Raw genomic sequence first — 24147 nt, forward strand, 5'->3', positions numbered from 1 at the left:
GACCATAACGATTATTTTATTTTGACACCCAGAGCACCACTTTTGAGGCGACCAGTAGACGATCGCTCGTCAACGTATATACGTAGCCATTGACGTGCAATAAAAGTAAGAGAAAACGATCGCTAATCGCGTTAAGGATATCAAAAAGAATTGCTGGGACTTGGAGTTCTCGCTGGAAAACGATTCCGCGAACTTTTCGTCGGATCGAAGTTTCCCGTAAGGAACAAACTGCAGCACGCGAGCAGAATCGAGGCAACGATCGTACGGACGAAGGAATTCGTTACGGTGACGCAACTTCTTGTCGAAACTTTTTCCACGGCAACGGCACCAGAAATGAATCACGGTAGCCGTCGCAGCCATTGCCCACGGCTCATTTAACTTGCTAAGAGGTACTTTTCGGGAACACAGCTCGTTTCTGAAGTCGTCCCGAACACCGAATTCGATCGACCGTCTCTGTTTTCCCTCTTGTGAGCCTCACAATTATTTAACAGTCCAATGTGGTTTAATTAACGCGTTCAATATTTACGTTCGTTACTCTATTTTTTGTGAATTAACGCGGAAAAGCTGTGACGCACCTTGTGCGTCATGTGTGTTGTTATATATGACACACCAGGTGTGTCAGGTGTACTGTTGTCTATGACACACCAGGTGTGTCATGTATACTGTTGTCTATGACACACTAGGTGCGTCAGGTATACTGTCATATATGACGCACTAGGTGAGTCATGTATACTGTTCTCTATGACACACCAGGTGCGTCAGATGTACTGTTATCTATGACACAACATATGCGTCATGTGTGCTGTTATATATGACACACCAGGTGCGTCGTGTATACTGTTGTCTATGACACACCAGGTGCGTCAGGTGTACTGTTGTCTATGACACACCACGTGTGTCATGTATACTGTTATCTATGACACACAAGGTGCGTCATGTATACTGTCATGTATGACGCACTAGATAAGTCATGTACACTGTTCTCTAAGACACACCAGGTGCGTCATGTATACCTTTATCTACAACACACCAGGTGCGTCATCTTTACTGCTATCTATGACACACCAGGTGCGTCTTAAGTAATGTGATTGACGCACCAGATGCGTCTTGAGCAATCAGATTGACACACCAAGTGCGTCTCATAAAAACCTGATATTTTGAAAATATCTTCTGCAACTGAAGAGTGTCGTCCATAATAAAATTGTGCAGAACGAACATAAAAAAAATGAAACTATTTTTGCTTAAAAATTTTGAAGACAAGATTTTGCAGCTTCTTCGAGTTTTTTCCAGATAGTTCACTTATTCATGACGGCGAGAACTTTAAATTATAATTAGGACGCACCGGAGATCTAGAGTTTCTTCACATTCTTAATACCGTTTTGCATAATGCATAAAGCCACATGTGTGTCACGTGCTGCACGCTGACGGCGTATAAAAAATTCAGGAAAACGACCAACAGTTTCTTTGAGCTTCTTTTATGTTCTCATCTGCATCCACGACTCACCGTGAATATCCTCACCGAGGGACAAATAGTTTATCTCAGATTTTAAGATTAATGCGAAACGTGTGCTCGACGATCACGCGTTTAGAAACATCAAAAAAGGACGAATTTATTTTCGCGTATTTCGAGTCGCAACGTAGATTATAAGTAAACTCGGGAATATTACGGGAATTTAGAGTCAACTCCGAACTCGTATTTGAACTTACTGTCGTTGATTTTGTTAATTGTTCCAACTAAAATTAATGGCGAAATTAAGCTACCTCCGCAGGTCAATTTAAACAGCTTTAAAGGAAAATCTATTATAACTCAGCGTATTCGAATAATGATAGTAACTGGTAGAAACGAAAAATTAGTAATAGCTTGACAAATTCGAGAGTTGGCATTGCGTTTTTAGTTCACCTGTTGCTCTCCAACTGATTAAATAAATTACACGTTGCAATTAAGGACGTTTGAAAAATTCATTCGGTAGCAATTCACATCTCTGTTTTCGACTTCATCGATCTCTATTTAAACCAAAAATTCGAGGACTGATATGTTTCAAATTGAGACATAAAATAACATGATTGACAAGAATTGAAATAATGAATAATCAAATGATACATAAATTATTTCTAAAAAACCCAACACACTATACAATAATTCAGCAACCGCATGAGACAGTGAATATTTAAAAATCAATGATACGCATTAATAATTTTGCACGTACGAGAATATGTGTAAATGCGTGGACTAATGAAAGAGAGAGACGATAAAAGTAGTCGATCCGTAAAAAGCTCCCGTATCGAGACAGGTGTACGATATAGTCGGCAGGTTCGATGCAAAGTAAAGAAGACAGACAGAAGCCGTCGTTTCCACCCTCACCGCAGAAACAAGAGGCACAGCCAAGGTATTCGAGTAATTTCAGTCGTAGGAATATTCATGAGCAGCCACGGCCGAGTGTACTGTTCCGCTTCTATTCACCGTTGCAGATGGGCCAACGCAGGGTCAGAAAGCTTGCTTTACGAAGCAGGAAATCCATGCAGATGAGAACGGGGTAAAAGGAACGGGCGTAGAATAGCGAGAGGAGCGAAAGAGACGGGGATTCGCCGGGTCTAACCGACCCCCACCTACCCTCTCTATCCACGCTTCAATTAGCCAAAGTGCAACAACAAAGCTACTGACGCGACATCGAGCAGTGGCTCTAGTACCTTCGTCCCTGGTGTCTCTGTTCGTTCATCGATTTCCGTGATACGTATCGAACTGTGGAGTAACGCTGGATCAAAAGCTCGCCACTCGGCGAGGTGATAGTTGCTTTGGATATTAGGATCGCGGACGAAGAGCTCGTTGATGAGATAATTGATCAAACGAGATCGTATTTGACGAGACGCGAGGAGCTTCTTCGGCTTAATCGAATTCGAACAAATATATGCTGCGACGCATAGTGATGTGGATATTGGGATTTTGGGTATGCTGATTTCGGGATTCGGGTTAGGGGGTCTAGAAATATGTAGGTAACTAAGGATGTAGGTCTACATATATCTACAATCTATATCTATAAAGATGTAAATCTACTTATATTTATAGTCTATATCTACAAAGATGTAGATGTACTTATATCTATCTACTTATATGATACAATCTGTATCTACAAAGATGTAGGCGTACTTATATCTATCTACTTATATGATACAATCTATATCTACAAAGATGTAGATCAACTTATATTTATAGTCTATATCTACAAAGATGTAGATGTACTTATATCTATCTACTTATATGATACAATCTATATGTACAAAGATGCAGATCTACATATATCTACAATCTACATCTATAAGGATGTAGATATCTAAGGATCTGTGAATGTAAGGACAGGAGTCAGCATACTTTAGCTGTCTAGTTTAGGAATTTAGATTATGTAGGAATTTTAAAGTGTAGAGATCAAGACAGCTAGAAATTTAGATGTCTGGGGATGACAATCTAAAAATCAAGATATCTGTAATTTTAACAATGTAGAATTCTGATAAATCAAGGATCAGAATGAATAAAAATTTAGCTATTTAGAGATTTGGGAATCTAGAGATCCGAATCCTTAGAAATCTAGAGATCTAAAAATCTAAGAATCTAAAAATCCAAAAACCTAAAAATCTAGAAGTCTAAAAATCCAAAAATTTAAAAATATAGAAGTCAAAAAATCCAAAAATCTAAAAATATAGAAGTCTAAAAATCCAAAAATCTAAATATATAGAAGTCTAAAAATCCAAAAGCCTAAAAATCTAGAAGTCTAAAAATCCAAAAATCTAAAAATATAGAAATTTAAAAATCCAAAAATCTAAAAATATAGAAGTCTAAAAATCTAAAAATATAAAAATATAAAAATCCTATAAAAATAAAAAATCACCTTAAACTGATAAAATAAAATATTCACAATGAACGGTTGCCCCATATTTTCACGAAACAAAAATCCAGTAAATAATATTTTTCGAATGGAAATGGAAACAAGTGCCTGCTAATTACCGAGGAAAAATATTCGACGGGGATTCAATAATGAATACGGCGCTAATTTAATTATACTTCTTTTTGCGCCCTCAGCATCGTTCAACCGGATCGATCGGGGAATAATTTAGCCGTTTAAATAATTTGAAACGTTCCCGATATTCAAATCGACGTCTGATCGCAAACAAATTTTATTATTGCATCCCATTAAAGAAACAGAGCTTCATTAACTCTCTGCATCGAAACTAAACGTTTAAGCTTATTTGCGAATTGCTTTTCTACAAGCTGATATTTAAAAACTGCTGATTTTAAATACTTTGTAAACACGAAACGTTGCAATCATAAATTCTCATTTATTTTTAAGTATTTATATTATAATTGTATACAGTTAATTATACAGTTAAGAAAAAAATTTCAACAAAGTCAGTACTTTAAATTCAATGTGATATCTTGAAATTAAAAATCTTCAAACTAAATCTTCAAATTAAAAAATATGAAACTTGAAGTATCTAAAAGTTTAAATATTCCGAAAGTCTCAAAATCATAAACCTAATGACATAACTACAAAATAATATTAAAAAATTTAAGAACACAAAAATTGCAAATTCTCAAACGTCGAATTCAAAGCTGAGCAATCAATAAAACTACAAAGAGCCATCAAAAAGTCCAAAATGTCTATCATCAAGTCTAATAAATCTCCCCATCGAAAATAATTGCCATGAATTACTAAACTACCGTATAAAAAAAATACCTCATCAAAGAAAAGATTTAACCAGAAAGACATCGATAAAATCGTAGAAAAAGCAGCAGACGAAAATCCGTAAAAATCGTATTGCCAAAGGACGTCAGATCGGTGTCTCAAAACATTAGAGGATCCGTTGTAATAATATTGAAAGTCGGGATCAAAGAGATAGATCGTTATCCGAATCTGATCGATCAACGATTTCCGAATGTATTTCCTCTCAGTGCGGGAACGTTAGGAGGCGATTAACGGACGAATCGGCTGTCGTCGCCAGCGGCGGGACGATATTTTGACGAGAACCACGTTCAAGCCGTTCACCGGAAATCAAAGATCGCCTTGAGGCTTTCGAATCGAGAAACCGTGACTGCAATTTGCGCCGGAACACGGTTGTCTCTCTTTATTCCGTGTTCGACGCATAGCTGTAGGCTTGCGGCCACATTGTCACGCGTCTGCTTTCGATCAGCCTGTGTCGTCTCGTGTTTGCCGGGGGATCGACGACACTTCGGAAACGAGTAAATGAAAAATGTCGACGGGGAAATCCGCAAGATGCGATATCGAGGAGTATGGAAACGGGTCTGATTTCTCCGGGAAATGTGACAGAGACGTGTTCGAATTTTCGGTGACGGATTCGCAAATTTGTGATCCGAGAGGAGTCGACAATTTGAGGTCGAGGAGCTGACGATGTGGACGTTTGAGATTTTGGGGGATTTGAAATTTGGGGATTTTTAGAATTTGATATGTGGGAGATTTGGAAATTTGAGGGTTGGAATTTTGAGAGTTTGGAAATTTGAGGGTTGGAATTTTGAGAGTTTGGAAATTTGAGAGATTGAAAATTTGAGAGATTGGAAATTTGAGAGATTGGAAACTTGAGAGATTGGAAACTTGAGAGATTGGAATTTTGAGAGTTTGGAAACTTTAGAGATTGGAAACTTTAGAGATTGGAAACTTGAGAGATTGGAAACTTGAGAGATTGGAAACTTGAGAGATTGGAAACTTGAGAGATTGGAAACTTGAGAGATTGGAAATTTGAGAGATTGGAAATTTGAGAGATTGGAAACTTGAGAGATTGGAAACTTGAGAGATTGGAAACTTGAGAGATTGGAAATTTGAGAGATTGGAAACTTGAGAGATTGGAAATTTGAGAGATTGGAATCTTGAGAGATTGGAAACTTGAGAGATTGGAAACTTGAGAGATTGGAAACTTGAGAGATTGGAAACTTGAGAGATTGGAAACTTGAGAGATTGGAAATTTGAGAGATTGGAAATTTGAGAGCTTGGAAATTTGAGAGCTTGGAAATTTGAGAACTTGGAAATTTGAGAGCTTGGAAATTTGAGAGATTGGAAATTTGAGAGATTGGAAACTTGAGAGATTGGAAACTTGAGAGATTGGAAATTTGAGAGATTGGAAACTTGAGAGATTGGAAACTTGAGAGATTGGAAACTTGAGAATTTGGAAATTTGAGAGATTGGAAACTTGAGAGATTGGAAACTTGAGAGATTGGAAACTTGAGAGATTGGAAATTTGAGAATTTGGAAATTTGAGAGCTTGGAAATTTGAGAGATTGGAAACTTGAGAGATTGGAAATTTGAGAGATTGGAAACTTGAGAGATTGGAAATTTGAGAGATTGGAAACTTGAGAGTTTAGAAATTTGAAAGTTTGAAAATTTGAGAATTTTGGAACCTCATGCCTTGGTAATTTGAAAATAATTAACTCAAAGCAATAAATTCATCAACAAAATAAGATATTTCCAATGAACATAAATTAAAAATTGAGCTCCCTTTTAACATCCCATCCAAATTAAATTATACTATAATTAAATTTCACAATAATGTACCATAATAAATTATATTACCCTAATAATTACCAACACATGACTTACAAAGCACATAACATTCCACCTTTAAAATATGTGTAACACAGTTTCTTTGATAATTTGAAGCAGCTATTCAACTTGATTAACACGATTAAAAGTGCGTTTAACTTTGAACGTGCAATATTACTCGGCCAGGAATCGACGAAAAATAAACACATGATTCAGAATCAGCTTGGTCGTTTACGACACCATATTTCGATCGATACACCTGCTGATAAATTACTACAACGGCCACTGATTATTGCTTCCCATTAACGCAATAAACATATCAACCTTTTCATTATTTGTAACAGCCATTATGACATGTTTGGTACGCGGAATAAATTGACCAATGAAAATTCAATTCGATTATGCGATATCCGCTATTTCTGTTTCGCATAAAGCGTTTCAATGCTCTCCGTAATAATCCACTGATGCAGAATATCAATCGTCAGTAATTAGGACTTGATATACACGGATACAAGATTTATATACAAATTATAGCGTTGAATTTGCTGTATGATACGGTTTATCGTTTCTTCTAATAAACTTATACTTTCAACATTTATTTTTATTACACTGTTACTGAATAAATTATTATACAGTACTATATTACTCCATAAATTACTTTTTATTGCACATTTACGCAATGTTATATCGACAAATTATATTTTACTGTATAATTACGCAGTCTTGTATCGATAAATCACTTTTTATTGTAAAGTTATGCAATATCGTGTAATGTAATAAATTACAGTGCCGTGTAACTCGGTGAATTTCTATTAAAAAGTTATGCAATGTCGCTTTACAGAACAAATTATTTTCAATTTGATACATTGGTACAATAAAAGAATGATGATAAATGAAGAAACAATAATAATTCTCGTATAAAAATATTTAATTTCGTCTGATTTTTACTGGCAAGTAGTATGAGTCCGTATGCGGTCAGACAAGTAGCATGAGCCTGTACGTGATCAGACAAGTAGTATAAGTCATGTGTTGTCAGACAAGTAGTATGTGGTGAAACGAATATTGTAATAAGATTTCATATGTGGTTAGACAAGTAGTATGAGCCTGTAGTGGTCAGACAAGTAGTATAAGTCATATGTTGTCAGACAAGTAGTATATGGTCAAACGAATATTGTAACACGATTCCATATGTGGTCAGACAAGTAGTATGAGCCTGTAGTGGTCAGACAAGTAGAATAAGCCATATGTTGTCAGACAACTAGTATGTGGTCAAACGAATATTGTAATACGATTCCGTATGTGGTCAGACAAGTAGTATGAGCCTGTAGTGGTCAGACAAGTAGTATAACTCCTTACGTGGTCAGACAAGTAGTATATAGTGAAACGAATATTATAATACGATTCCATATGTGGTCAGACAAGTAGTATGAGCCTGTGCGTAGCCAGACAAGTAGTATAACTCCCTCCGTGGTCAGACAAGTAGAAAACGCTCTCGAGTTTATTAAGTGTACTCATAGTTACAGTTCGCTTTTTCAACTTTCTATCACAATTACATTAAACTTATTTAACACACGAATTCTACACGCAAAATAAAGTAAAATTTTCATAAATTCTCCCCAAAAAAGATAAACAAAGTTAAGAACTTGGTTAAAAAGTAAATGCAGAGTTTCACCGTAAGCGGACGAGGTTCAATCATCCGGAAAGAAGGAGAACAAATGGCGTCGTAAAATTTTCGACAGATCCTCCGCTGTTTACAAATTCCCCGTTGCATCTTCCTTTATACGTACGGAAAGTTTCGCTGTTTCGCGTCGATAGATCACGCTTTCATTTTAATGAAGTCCCGCTTAAAGCGGAAGCTCGTCGTACTCGGCGACAATGACAACATAATTTAACAGGAATTACGGAAGATTACATCGTTTAGCTACACGCCAAGATATTTTCATAGTTAACAAGAGACAAAGCTCTGTGCAAGCTGGATAGAGAGAGAGACACGGGTTCTATAGGTACCGAAGAGGGTCGGATTTATGACCAATAAAGAAGGCTACATGCACACAAGGGTTAAACGGGCTGTTTGCAAATTTTTGTTCCAGGTCGACCCATGGTTTATCCGCCTAGTCAAACAGTGACTGCAAAGGAGGGTGAACCTTTGAATATCATCGTCAAGTTTTGCGCTAAACCGAGGTACACCAAGGTGTTCTGGATGTCGGAAGAAAACGTTTACGTACCTGGTGCGCCAGCCCGAGACGGGGTTCAAGCGATTGCTATCGAGGTACTCTTTCTATTTTATTATACATTCGAAAAATAATACTTGTTATTTTTTGGAACTTTTCAAAGTTACACGTCAGTTAATGAGTTGAAATTAATAAGTTTGAAAATGAGTTTGACAAAATTGACTGAGAGGGTGAAAAGATAATATTAATAAGAATCTTATTGAAAATTTTCAAATTTTTACATACTTCAATTTTCTAATTTATGAATTAAGTGAAGTAAACATTTAGTGACCTAAAAAATTTAACAACAATGTATACAAATTTAGAAGCTTACAAGTAAAATAAAAGAGATGTGAAAATGTAGCAACCCAGAAAAGTTAGAACACAAAAATTTGGAATATTCAAATAAGACAGTTTTCAATTTTGCCATAGAAAATACAGTTACCCATCCGTTATGGTAGAATCTTGTTTTCCAGCTTGTCGTTAACGGGCTTCTTATGTTTATGGTTCAGACGAGTGTTTCCGAATACAGCTCGACTCGCTTACAACTTTGTGCAGTTATTGCTGTTTCAAATGTATCGTTTCTGAATTCAACCGTGTTTCAGAAATTCATGTATGCATTGTAAAGCGAATAGGGAAGTTATTTTACAAATTGAACGGGTACATCTGAGAAATATTCCTCGCACGACTCTCTTCTATCAATGACGTTTATTTTATCGATATTTTCTCAGACGTATCAGGAGAATATTAAAAGGAACCTTTAATGGCTTCAACTTTCCTAAATTTCTAAATTTCAAAAATTAAATTCTGTTCAATATTTCCATACGCGATTATGAAACACACTAAACGCGCAATTGCCCCGAAGCTCCTCAGCGGTTTAACCCATCCATATTCACCCAAATCAAAATCACCAAGGAATCATTTTCAAACACAATTATGTACCTTCTCACACCGTCGAACAGGTGAACAATTCAATAACCGCTTAAATTGAAAGTAAACTTCGAAAGCTTCTTGACAAAGCTTCTGAAATTTTAACCTCTTATGTGGTCTTTCACATGTGACGTCATATGTGTCTCTGACTTCTTCAATTTTGGTTCCATTCAATTTGCAGTTTAAACCAATTATAATTTCCACGATGCATAATACAAAATGACATGACATTCAAACTTCCTTTGTTTTAATATTTTAGTAATTGCTAGAGCGATGAGGTTTATATTTGTTACGTGAGTTGCCTTTGACAATGCAATTATAAATTGATGTTAAAGTGTCAGTTGATGTGTCACGACACGATATGGAATATAGTTAATACTATCAATATTATCAATATCACCAATATCATTACTAACATCAATATCATCAATATTATCAATATCATTAATAATATCAAGGTTATCAATATTATCAATGTTATCAATATCATCAATAATATCAATATATCAATATTATCAATATTATCAATAATATCAATATTATCCAAAATATCAAGGTTATCAATATCATCAATAATATCAATATCATCAATATTATCAATGTTATCAATATTGTCAATATTATCAATATTATCAAAATGATCAAAATGATCAAAATTATCAAAATTATCAATAATATCAATAATATCAAAGTTATCAATATTATCAATATCATCAATATCACCAATATCATCAATAATATCAATATCATCAATAATATCAATATCATCAATATCATCAATATTATCAATATCATCAATAATATTAAGATCATCAATATTATCAATATCACCAATAATATCGAGGTTATCAATATTATCAATGTTATCAATATCATCAATAATATCAATATCATCAATATTATCAATGTTATCAATATTGTCAATATTATCAATATTATCAAAATGATCAAAATGATCAAAATTATCAAAATTATCAATAATATCAATAATATCAAAGTTATCAATATTATCAATATCATCAATATCACCAATATCATCAATAATATCAATATCATCAATAATATCAATATCATCAATATCATCAATATTATCAATATCATCAATAATATTAAGATCATCAATATTATCAATATCACCAATAATATCGAGGTTATCAATATTATCAATGTTATCAATATCATCAGTAATATCAATAGCATCAATAATATCAATGTTATCAGTATCATCAATATTATCAATTATATAAATATTATCAATATTATCAATATCATCAATAATATCAGTATCATCAATATTATCAATGTTATCAGTATTATCAATATTATATAATCCTAACACCACGCGACCACGTGTGGTTTTTTTTCCTCCAAAAAATTGAGATTCATCTTGATAATTTAAGTTGTACTTTTCCGTGTGAAATCCAGCGATCCTCGCATAATTAGTTCCGAGCAGCGCAGCTGACAAATAAATCACAAGGCGAGGGGTTGAAAGGAGAAATCCGAGATCCGTCATTCCGACGGGTTCCATAAATCCAGCGTTAATCACCATATTCCTGACATCGAACAATTCAACAAGTCGTCGTCTCTCGCGACTTTTATCAGAACCGTCGGCCGAAACTCGATTTCTTGTGGACGCCGTAAAAAAGTGGATCCGAAAGTCGCTGAAACACGAGGAACGCTTGTTGCATGGAAATACGAGACAGGAACGAGAAATGAAACACGATACCAGGATTCATACGCGGTATTCGCGCTTATTTCATTTTCGAGCTCGCATCGTCCTCCAGTTTACCTCCTCTTTTTTTCGCCCGTTCTGTTATCTCCTTTTTTATTTCTGTTGCGACAGACAGAGTCCGGAGACTGGATATCCGCACAAAAGACGGATTAACCGTTTTTCCGAGGAATCAGGAATAACGGTGAAACGTAGGAAAGAGAGAAGAAGAGAGAGAGAGAGAGAGACGTGGTAGGAAAGCAAAGAATCCAACGTAGCTTTAAAGGGATTTGCTAATGCATCTGTGCGCTCCGTTTGTTTTTATTAACTTTTAATCTCTTTTGTGCCGTGCCGGAACGTTCTTAATTCGTTCAACGAAAAAGAGATTGTCCTTGTTAATTTCCGCGTGGATTTTTTGCGTTTTGTTTTTGCTTGTGCTTCGCTGTACTCGTTTATCGGAGAAATTACGGATCTCATTGGAACCGTTTGAGCGTCCCTTAAGCATTTCAAGTCTGTTCGCCGGTGAACAGCTTCGCTCTGTATTATTCCCTTTTCCGCTCCCAACACGCGCGAAGTCCGCTTTGTCTATTTCCAATAGAACCTCGTTTTCTACACTCAACATTAATCACGATTTTTACGCTGTTAAGTCGGACGAGTGACTCGAAAAGATCTACTCTTCCTTTTTTATACTTTGCTTACAGTTAATTACTGTGTACGGTGTTCATTCCGGATGCTCGAGATTTAGGAAATTTCGGAGATTTATGATTTTGGATTTATGAGTAGTATGAGCCTGTACATGGTCAGACAAGTAGTATGTGGTCAGGCAAGTAGTATAAACCTGTACATGGTCAGCCAAGTAGTGTGTGGTCAGACAAGTAGTATGAGCCTTTACATGGTCAGCCAAGTAGTATGTGGTCAGGCAAGTAGTATAACCCTGTACATAGTCAGCCAAGTAGTGTGTGGTCAGACAAGTAGTATGAGCCTGTACATGGTCAGACAAGTAGTATGTGGTCAGGCAAGTAGTATAAACCTGTACGTGGTCAACCAAATAGTATGTGGTCAGACAAGTAGTATGAGTCTGTACGGGGTCAGACAAGTAGTACGAGTCCGTATATGGTAAGACAAGTAGTTTAAGCGAGTAGTCAGACAAGTAGAAAACGCTCTCGAGTTTATAAAGAGTATTCATAGCTACAGTTCGTTTTTTTCACTTTCACTTATAATCACATCGAATTTATTTAAATTTTCACAAAAAGTGTTCCCTCCTAATTTTGATAAAACCTCTATAAAATCAAGTAAAAATCGAACGAGTAAAATGAAACGTTCACATCATAAATAAAAAGAAAGATCGCTGAATTTTAGACGCTGCTTACAGTTAATTTCTGTGTTAAGGTGTTCTTTCTGGATGTTCGAGATTTATGAAAATTTATGAGAATTTAAAAAACGTGCAAAATTAAAAATTTTTGAATTTGAAAATTTAAAAATCGAACTTCAATGTTCGAGTAGAACTTCAGAAGCTGAAAAATTGTTGAATACATGAATTTTTTAAGTTCCAAAAAATTGATCTTCATAGCTGAATAATGCAAAAGCAGATTGATAAACTAAACTGTTAACAGGTACCTAAAGTACACTTATTAACATGTTTATATAGTTTTCAACAAGCCGAGCTTGACATCTTAATTATTAAAGTGCGGTAAAATATTTCACTACCTAATTTATAAAGTAGCGTCGTGAAATATTTAGCTGGAGAAAACTGGGGCTTAGGTTGTCTTAAGTTTAGCACAGAATAACCGTGCAAATTTAATCGCAAAGAAGTACTGCTATAAAAATGGAACTAAGACGGGATTAAAACAACATTCTGCATTATAAATCTCTTCCATATTACCCTAAATATTTAGAAGGTACAATTAATATTCAAATAGGTGTAATATTTCCACAACGAGTTTATGCATCTGCACGGGTGAATTTCTTTTCATTACGGGAAACTAACTGTTTTATTATGAAGATAATTATTTTATTACGAGAATTTGAAGTACTTTAAGAAACAATGTTAAGAGTTTGAGAAAATTGAGAATTTTGAAATTTGGAAAGTTTTTAATTGCGAAAGTTGAATTTAAATAGTCGAAATTTACAAATTTTCAAGTTTGATTAGTTTGCATATTTGAATAATTCGCTTGCTTTGCAAGTTGGAAACTTGGAACCTTGAGACTTGCAAATATGTAAATAGTTGCACATTTTAGAATTTGCTTATTTACAAATTTAAGTAGTCGGACATTTTGCAAGTTCGAAGTGAAAACATTTCTTAGATGTCCACTCCACATGTGACATATTCACTCCACATGTGACCTGACTCCACATGTCCAATCATAATTACTACTACTACTATAATCATCACTACTGCTGTGACATACACTTTCCTACACATCGTTCATTCAAAAAGTGCAAGTCTAATTTTTTACTTGAAAACTTGGAACCTTACAGATTCGAGATTTGCAAATATAAATAGTTGCACATTTTAGAGTTTACTTATTTACAAATTTAAGTAGTCGGACATTTTGCAAGTTCGAAGTGAAAACATTTCTTAGATGTCCACTCCACATGTGACATATTCACTCCACATGTGACCTGACTCCACATGTCCAATCTTTAATTACTACTGCTACTATAATCATCACTACTGCTGTGACACACATTTTACTGCACATCCTTCATTCAAAAAGTACAAGTATAATTTTTAATCATTGCAAAATGCTTAAGCATCTGTTATATCATTTATATCTCCCACATTACAACCTAAAGTATTCTTTCGTCAAACGTCTCGCGCAGAAACCTGTCACCGGAAACGCTTGGTATTGTGCTTCACGCCACATCCTCGAGCGTTCGCTCATTGTCGAGCGTGCAAACACGGCTAGACACCTGTGCCACAGGATCGTATTAGTCTTGTTCCGCAGGGTCGATCCGCGAAAGGAATTTCATCGAAAGTTTCCTGACAACTCGCGCCGAAATTTCCCTGGCATTCGTCGAAAGCACGACTGATAGCAGTTAGTACGTGATTTATCCTGGCCGTTCTCTACATCCCTTGTTATCTGCTGGCGCACTAGCTGGTAATTAATTCGTGAAATCCTCGACGAGGCTTACGAGCCACGGAGGAGGAGTGATACGAAGCTGATGCACGTGTTGCGGCGAGGCTAAGTTATTTTGACCCAGATTCTGTTTTGAATGCCGCACCCGGTTAACAACTATTCCGGCGAACTTCCTCTGAAAAATTAATAAGCGATCGCGATGAACTTCCGCTGCTGCGTGGATACGATTTTTCATTCGCAAATTTTTGTACACAGTATGGCGGAACTTTTTAAATTTAAGGAAAACATCTATTTTATCTGAAGACCTCCCTTATGTGAAGTATACCTCCTCTAAAAAATACAAGAATCATTGGAATCGAGGAACGAATCGTAAACTTAAATAATTTCCTGTCAATAAATCTCATAAACATCCGTAAATAATGATTCGTATCTGGGCAAAAAGGCGCACAAAACATCGAGTTCCTCTATAAATTCCGTCGACGTCGCTTAAACATGCCGGCTGTTGAAATACTTTGGTGAACCGGTAAAAAGTAAGAGTAGAGAAGAAGACATCGATGCAAAGGGAAAAGGAAAACAGGAAAGGCAGTAAAACTGCAAAAGGAAAAGCGGCGGAAATCAGAGATGAAATCAGAAGGCAATTGAAGGTGGAGGAAGCATCGCGATCTAGGAAGTTTTCAGTTGGCCGCAGAAGTTTCGCGCGAAAGTTTAATCGTAAGAAGCTAAGCAGAATCGCGACAGATAAGAAAGACGGTCGCGAAATCGACGCTATCGAGTCGCGAGTTAATGAGCGATAAAAACGTCCCTCGTGAAAGAGGTCGAACAGCTTCTGAACTGTCGGTGAAGCATTAAATTCCCTAGTTTAACCTACGGTTCCGATAACTACTTTATATCCTTACAGACTTTAGTCGATCGTTTACGTAGCTATGTTTATTTATTTCATTATTTTTTTCGTTATTCTGTTGAATTATTTATTATTTTTAGTTACTATTTATTTGGTTTATTTAGATTTTTGTTAGTATTTTTGTATGTTTGACAAAATAATCCGATGAAGAGTAATTTTCTTAATTATGACACGTTATAGATTATTTTTAAAAAATATGGAAATTGTGTAAAACCAAATATGGCTGCAGTGTCTGCACGATTTAACTCTCCGCAGTGCATTGATCTGAACATTGATGTGATTTTATTAAATTTGATTATAATATCTGCAATTTGTTGCAAGCTAATTTTTAAGTTTTCAGAAATTTACGAAGTACCTACATTTTAGGAAATATTCATCCCTGTAACATTCTATCTATATCTTGTTCAATATTTTATAAGAAATAGTTCTTACAAATATTTTATAAAAATTCATCGTGCAATTTTTTAAAAGAACGTATTCTCAAAAGTATACGTTAAATTGTTGAATAAATATAAGAATTCTTAGAGATCCATTTAAGAAATTTCAAGTGATAAAAAATAACCTCAACTTCCTCACCCATCAATTTTCCTCTTGGTAACCCTAATAACTCTCTGAAACTTTTTCGCGATCCATCATCCTTTTTCATGGTCTAACTATCGAGCTATCCAAATCTTTCGCATGAATACAGAGATTTTCAAAAGTAAGATTTGTACAATGTTAATTTATCTGAATATATTCCATGTTTTTGCTAAAAGCGTCTATACACTTCGCATACAAAATAATTTATATATTTCAATCGAATAATTGTTCATTTTCATAGGGGCAAAAATAATTAGTATATAACCAACATAATAATATATAAATATAACATATTATGTTATAACAATATATCATAATAATGCAGTAGTTATAATAACCCCTTGGCGTACTTTGACGAGTTTCACTCGTGACACACTCACGAGTGTGTCAAAATCCTTTTCAGTTCAAATGTGACAAAACCTTGCTCAAATTTTTAATACTCTTCAACTTGAAATTTAGGTGCAACTGTCAAGGATCGCTGAATATAAAATACTCATAACATTTTAATTTTCTTTGCTTTAATATTTTAACTATGAATTTTGACTGACGCATCTAGCAAATAAATTGTACGGCAAGGGGATAATACAGCATAATATAACCACCCGAAAGAAGTCTGTAAAAAGAGCGTACTTGTCCATGTACTCGTTGTCAATATTAACATCGGACACACGAGTGGCTACTTTCGTGAACGTAGTTCGTAAACCGGCAGTGTCGAATTCATTAACGAGCCACGTCTCTTCGTATTTGCTTTTCAGGACGAAGCCACGGACTCCTGTTACAGGACGGTGTTGAGCTTCGACACGATTCAATGGTCGCACGCCGGCGAATGGTTGCTGTTGGTTCGCTCGTCGGAAGGGATAACGGACGCTTCCGTTCTCTTGAACGTGACACGAGCCTCCGAGTACAGTCACGCTCACTTCCGGTCAACGAATCTCACCTGTCTGTCCTTCTGTCTGTTGCTGCTCACCCTGCGCGAGTATCGTCGTTGAATTCGTCGACGATTCACCGGAGAAGAAATCCCCGTATCCGGATTTTTAGAGTTCCGTCAGTATTCCTGCGACGATTGTAAATAAATATAACGAACGAGGATATAAGGATAATAGAGGTGAAAAAAAAGAACGGAGAGAGAACGTTGTTGATGTGTTCTTCACTCGATGCAACGAGACGATGTTTGTCGGAGAAACGCGAGAAAAAACGAAGCCTTTTATCGTCGATGACGAGAGCCAACGACGATGATACGGCATCGACGTTCCTTACTCGATGGACCTCGTTGCTAAGATTACGGTTCTTGTTTCGTTTCTTGGATAACGTTGTCTTGACGCTTTTTGTGATGGGTATGACCAGGCGCCATCTTGTTGAGATTGTGATGGTATTTAGGCATGGTGTATCGATATATTGTGTCTTGTTGTTTCGGTTGACATTTTCGGGGATGGGCGGGTTTGGAGACGAAGTTTGGGAGTTTTAGAATTTGGGAATTTGGAGCTGTGAGGATTTGGAGATTTGGAAATTTGAAGATTTGGGGAGTTGGAAATTTGGGAATTTGGGGATTTAGGATTCTGGGACTAGGGAATTTGAAAATTTGGAAATGTGGGAACTTGAGAATTTTTGAATTGGAAGAGTTGGGGATTTAGGGACTTGGAATTTTGGGAATTTGGGAAATTGGGCAGTTGGGAATTTGGGGAGTTGGGAATTTGGGGAGTTGGGAATTTGGGGAGTTGGGAATTTGGGGAGTTGGCAATTTGGGGAGTTGGGAATTTGGAGAGTTGGAAATTTGAGGAGTTGGGAATTTGGGGAGTTGGCAATTTGGAGAGTTGGCAATTTGGAGAGTTGGGAATTTGGGGAGCTGGGAATTTGAGGAGTTGGGAATTTGAGGAGTTGGAAATTTGGGAGTTGGTAATTTGGAGAGTTGGAAATTTGAGGAGTTGGGAATTTGGGGAGTTGGCAATTTGGAGAGTTGGCAATTTGGAGAGTTGGGAATTTGGGGAGCTGGGAATTTGAGGAGTTGGGAATTTGGGGAGTTGGGAATTTGGAGAGTTGGAAATTTGAGGAGTTGGGAATTTGGGGAGTTGGCAATTTGGAGAGTTGGCAATTTGGAGAGTTGGGAATTTGGGGAGCTGGGAATTTGAGGAGTTGGGAATTTGAGGAGTTGGGAATTTGGGAGTTGGTAATTTGGAGAGTTGGAAATTTGAGGAGTTGGGAATTTGGGGAGTTGGCAATTTGAAGAGTTGGGAATTTGGGGAGCTGGAAATTTGAGGAGTTGGGAATTTGGGGAGTTGGGAATTTTGAGAGTTGGAAATTTGAGGAGTTGGGAATTTGGAGAGTTGGCAATTTGGAGAGTTGGCAATTTGGGGAGCTGGGAATTTGAGGAGTTGGGAATTTGGGGAGTTGGGAATTTGGGGAGATGGAAATTTGGAGAGTTAGGAATTTGGGGAGCTGGGAATTTGAGGAGTTGGGAATTTGGAAATTTGGGAATTTGGAAATTTGAGAATTTGGGGAGTTGGAAATTTGGGAAGTTAGGAATTTGGAGAGTTGGGAATTTGGGGAGTTGGGAATTTGGAGAGTTGGGAATTTGGAGAATTGGAAAGTCTCACTTGACAATTTGACAACTTGTGTATTTAGGTATTTGAAGACTTGACAATCTTAAAATCCTAACGATTCATAAATTTACCAATTCAGAAACAGCTACTGACCAAATTTACCCTTCTCAGTCCAATAAATTACCAAAGTAATAATTAAATATTTATCTCATCAAGATACCTGGTCATACCCACCCTAAATACCAGACAGCGATACACGGATCGAATGAAGATAACGACTGTGCATGTACCTTTTTCCTTTCAAGAATAAATGAGCGAAAAGTCTACGTTCCTGAATGGGAACGAACAGAGTTGTTTCCATGTGCGCTCGAAACTTCAAAAGCAACGACTTCGAGTCCGCCTGCGACGTAGCGGATTGTTTCTTCAGCTTGAAACGGAGGATGACCGTGGCCAAATAATTGTGAAAAAAATTCAAAAACTCCTCCAGATGGGAGGCATGATGCTACGTTGCTCGCCATGGCGGGGCACGTGTAAATATTTGTATAGTTTATTTGTAAGGATACGAAATGAATAAAACTCGAGGCGAATTAGAAGGCACCGAACTTGAAGACCAATTTTTCGTTCGAGTTCTTGGGACATCGACGTTTCATTGGGTTGGTCAAAACGTTCTGTCGTTTTTTAACCAGATATTTTAAATTTTACTAAAATTCATTTACTAGTTGACTTAGAATCTAATTACACGATGTAGTATTCTGTTAATGTATGAGGAGAATTATTATTCAAATTCATTCAAACTTCATTGACCTGAAGGTGGTTGTTCTTTTGGGCGAAGTCGAAATTTCGCAAATAGAAACTAACACTTTTCAAAATGTAGTTCAACCTTGCTGTATATGTGTCTTTTTCAAGTTTAAACGTTCTTATCGTCATTAAAATGTAATAACCTTGTAAAAGACTTTGTGTCTTTCATTTTCAATCATGTACAGGGTGTCCCATTTAAATCGACACACAAATGATGATACGAAACAATATTTTGGACAAATTATTTCAAGGAGAAAATCATTTGATGAAGGCAGCTTCTGACATGACATAATAAATATTAAAATGTTGTTTATTTTTTTACTTGGAACATTGTCTACTTAAGTCAACACACAAATGATACGAAACAATTTATTAGACAAAAAAAATATTTCAAGAAGCAAATCATGTGATGAAGACAGCTTCTGACTTGACATAATAATTATTAAAATTTTATTAGAAAATGTTATTCATTTTTTACTTGGAACATTGTCCACTTAAATCAACACACAAATGATACGAAACAACATTTTGGACAAATTATTTCAAGGAGTAAATCATTCGATGAAGGCAGCTTCTGACATGACATAATAAATATTAAAATGTTATTTATTTTTTTACTTGGAACATTGTCTACTTAAATCAACACACAAATGATACGATACAATTTATTAGGCAAAAAAAAATATTTCAAGAGCAAATCATGTGATGAAGGCAGCTTGTGGCATGACATAATAAATATTAAAATTCTATTAGAAAATGTTATTCATTTTTTACTTGGAACATTGTCCACTTAAATCAACACACAAATGATACGAAACAACATTTTGGACAAATTATTTCAAGGAGTAAATCATTCGATGAAGGCAGCTTCTGACATGACATAATAAATATTAAAATGTTATTTATTTTTTTACTTGGAACATTGTCTACTTAAATCAACATACAAATGATACGAAACAATATATTAGGCAAAAAAAATATTTCAAGGAGCAAATCATGTGATGGAGGCAGCTTCTGACATAATAAATATTAAAATTCTATTAGAAAATGTTATTTATTTCGTTACTTGGAACATTGTCCACTTAATTTAGAACATTTGAAATATCACCAATACGAAAATGAAGTAATTTCTGACAACACGTGCACATGTTAATAAAGGTTACGTACGAAAAACGACATAACCAGTTAGCCAACCCAATAAGCTCGATGTAATTATTAAGCTGCCACGTACTGCCACGTGCGTATAGGGATATAAGGAAAAACGAGTTGAAAAGAGACGGAAAAGGTATTCGACGAATAGGAGCATTAAAGGTAAATTGTTGTATATTATTTTAGGTAAGTAGCGTTTAAATAGCGTGTATATAGTGATTGTAAATGCATAGGCTATCGTACACCGACAGCTATGTATGACGAATTATACGGTGACGCTGTTAGAGATATATTTATTATTCGTTGATATATTTTTATAAAGTTTTATTTAGCCATAAGTTCTCGTTCGCCTTCCCCCCTTTCCTGGATGTCGCGTATCGATCGTGGTCAGTTTCGTCGAGAGAGGTGAGAGAATGCAGAAGAGAGAGAGAGTGAGGGTTGATGATTTCAGAACGTTTCAACGAGGATCGTAACAATAAAACGCACTCAGCTAAACCCCCTAACGTTCTAAATTTAACTATACGTTTGTAGGTGATCTCGTGATCTTTCAATTAATGAACCAGTCACTTTTCCACAGATTTAAAATTAATATAAACATATGGTGTTTGCGTTGCATGTTTAAAATGATAAACACTCAGATTGTAATTTTGAGTTAGAATCATTCTATCACACGAATTAAGTTGTTACATGAAACTTTGTTATAAATAACATATTTTATATACATGATCTGCTACTCTGATAGATTCTCCTATTAGAGAATTAATTATTAAATTATTATTTGATAGAAAATTTTGGTATTCATTTGAGAATTTGCAAAGCAGAAATAGCTATAAAAAATTCTGTATTATAATTCATAAATGTGCAATTTTAATAATATTATTAATCTTATAATTTTCAATCTATCTCGATAGAATTATCTACATGTACCTTGTAGTTAATCTATCATTGACAATTTTGTTGCAGTACTGTCAGTCTAATTTTGTTCAATATTCTTGATTATTATAATAATAAATTTTAAACAGCCTCAATACAATTTTGTTTCAGTACTGCCAATCTAATTTTGTTCAATGCTCCAGATTATTATAATAATAAATTTTGAACAGCCTCAATACAATTTTGTTTCAGTACTGTCAGTCTAATTTTGTTCAATACTCCTGATTATTATAATAATAAATTTTAAACAGCTTCAATACAATTTTGTTTCAGTACTGCCAGTCTAATTTTGTTCAATACTCCTGATCATTATAAAAATAAACTTTAAACAGCTTCAATAGAATTGAATCATATTCAACTTGATATTAATTGAAAGACCACGTATGATTCGCTATAAAACGAATCTAACAGTATGAAAGAATGAGAGAAAGAGAAAAATAGAAGATGTGAGCGCAAGATCGTCCTCCGTGTGTTTATTCGTTTGATCTCCACGATTGGTAGGTGAGAAAACGATAGCGTAGCGTCTCGTTTCGAAATCGTTCCAGTTCCTTCGGAAAAAAGATAAACTACATTGTTGCGTGGGATTTTTCGCGAATGAAAAAGAAAGCGCAGTGGTTCCTAATTTTTTAACGCGCACGCGCCGACTGCGGTAGCTTCATTCATCCGTTCGCGCCTAATTCTCGCACGGGAGTCGGTGTTTAATTAATGATAGAACCGCGAGAATGAGCAAATAAAATCGTGTATCCCGGTGTGTGTCCCGTTTCTCCCCGGTTTCTGTTCACGCAACCAGGATAAATCGGACGTCCCCTCCTTTTTCTTCGATTTCCTTTTCTTTTCCTTTTCCTTTCGTCAAATTGCTTAGGTGTTACAAATAAGCAACGTGATTGTAATCGTTGTACCCCATGACGCCTAAAAGTCCAATAAATGATATTTACAATAATAACAAGTTTCATTTTTTACGCTCTTATAAACACCCTCCATAAAAATTAAGAATTTCAGAAAATTAATTTTTACTTTAACGCTTGATTTATTTTTTTGTGAAATTTACATGTACGTGTACATACATATACATACATATACATATACAATACATATATATATACATACACATACACATGTACATATACATATACATATGCATACACATGTACATATACATATGCATATGCATATACATATACATATACATACACATATACATGTACATATACATATGCATATGCATACACATACACATGTACATGTGCATGTGCATATACATATACATATACATATGCATACACATACACATGTACATATACATATGCATATGCATATACATATACATATACATATACATACACATACACATACACATACACATGTACATATACATATGCATATGCATACACATACACATGTACATGTGCATGTACATATACATATACGTATACATATACATACACATATACATACACATACACATGTACATATACATATACATATGCACATGCATATGCATATACATATACATATGTGTATACATATATGTGGATATATGCACCCTTCTCCGTACAAGAAATATAAAAGTAAATATTTAAAAAAATAATAAAGAGGTATTTGAAAATATAATACCTCGATTACAGTCATAACTGCAATTCATCGACACATCTATTCGTCAACGGTCGTTGAAAACGTTTGATGGAGTATGCAGAATCGAAGATAAGGTATCGTCGAATAAATCGTACGGTTGAACGACGAAAATGAAATACCGAAACGAGAAAATAAACGTGTCAGAGATAGGTGGCAAACATTACGGGTCGAACAGATAACGGAACGACCACGTGAGCGACATAAATCGCGATCTTTTTCAAAAGAGCTCTGACACAGATGAAGGAAATTTCATTGTTCGCGATACGTCGCTGGATTATTAACGGCGAACTTTGCGAGCTTTGTGGAAACGCGTAAACAAGAGAATCAAAAAAAAACAAACAAACAAGAAGAAATTAACGAGACGAAATACAATAGACTGCAACCATGCTAATAGAGTCACGTGAAGTGGCTGTGAAAACTCGCAGTTACGCAAACGTACACTTTGTTTGCCGGCACATAAACAAGGTTTCTCGGGAAAGAAGAAAGAAAGCCTGAAAGTTAGCATTCGTTCCTTTCGCGTACGTCGTGGAAAATATTTGCCTCGAAATAAGCGGAAAATTGCTTCTCGTTCGCTGCGAATTTTCCTAATTTAAGGAAATATTAATGGAAATACAAAAATATTGTTCTTTTATGAATACTGAAGGGTTGATTTCTTCAACGAGTTCAAAATTTTTATGTTATCCTTTGTCGTTATGAAACTTTGTATCCTACAAAGTGCTAACAAGCTTGTTAGAGAATAGATTATAAAGTCTGGACTTCAAACAATACCTTTGTACATATTGGAAAATCTGCCGATAGCCGCTACTATTAATAAGGTCCGACATAATCCGTGTTCCGTGCACCTCTAATCCGTAGCGCATAACCAGTTCATAATGGTGGTCACTAACAGGCATCAGTTGGTCAGATTTAACTACACCATGATTAAGTCATTCTGTTGCTAAATATTTTCACATTATGGTAATGCACTTGACAGTAAAGTCATCTACACGTAGATTTAGGAAAAAATTAAATTTACATTGCTATATTGTGCTTAAAAAATTGGAATTGAATTATAAGTGCACTCATCAACATAATTCTACTTAAGTATAGAAAATGCGACGAACGTAGAACAGGTGCGAGTCAGATAGCAAAATTGATTAATAATATAC

At 35.4% G+C, this 24147-nt stretch overlaps 1 protein-coding gene and 1 long non-coding RNA gene across 8 annotated transcripts in view; one reads left to right on the top strand and one right to left on the bottom strand.

Moving 5' to 3' along the window:
• tei (irregular chiasm C-roughest protein teiresias) overlaps positions 1–18139 on the top strand; it is a 429576-nt gene extending 411437 nt beyond the window's left edge. For all 6 annotated transcript variants that reach the window (XM_076535391.1, XM_076535392.1, XM_076535393.1 and 3 more), the window contains 2 exons: positions 8633–8811; positions 16706–18139. In XM_076535391.1, the coding sequence (XP_076391506.1) occupies positions 8633–8811; positions 16706–16939 (413 nt within the window). In that variant the 3' untranslated portion in view covers positions 16940–18139. The remainder of the gene's footprint in view (positions 1–8632; positions 8812–16705) is intronic.
• LOC143265137 (uncharacterized) overlaps positions 1–24147 on the bottom strand; it is a 594179-nt gene that overhangs the window by 372380 nt on the left and 197652 nt on the right. The window lies entirely within an intron of this gene.

Source organism: Megachile rotundata, chromosome 9 (assembly GCF_050947335.1).
Source record: "Megachile rotundata isolate GNS110a chromosome 9, iyMegRotu1, whole genome shotgun sequence".
Taxonomy (NCBI): domain Eukaryota; kingdom Metazoa; phylum Arthropoda; class Insecta; order Hymenoptera; family Megachilidae; genus Megachile; species Megachile rotundata.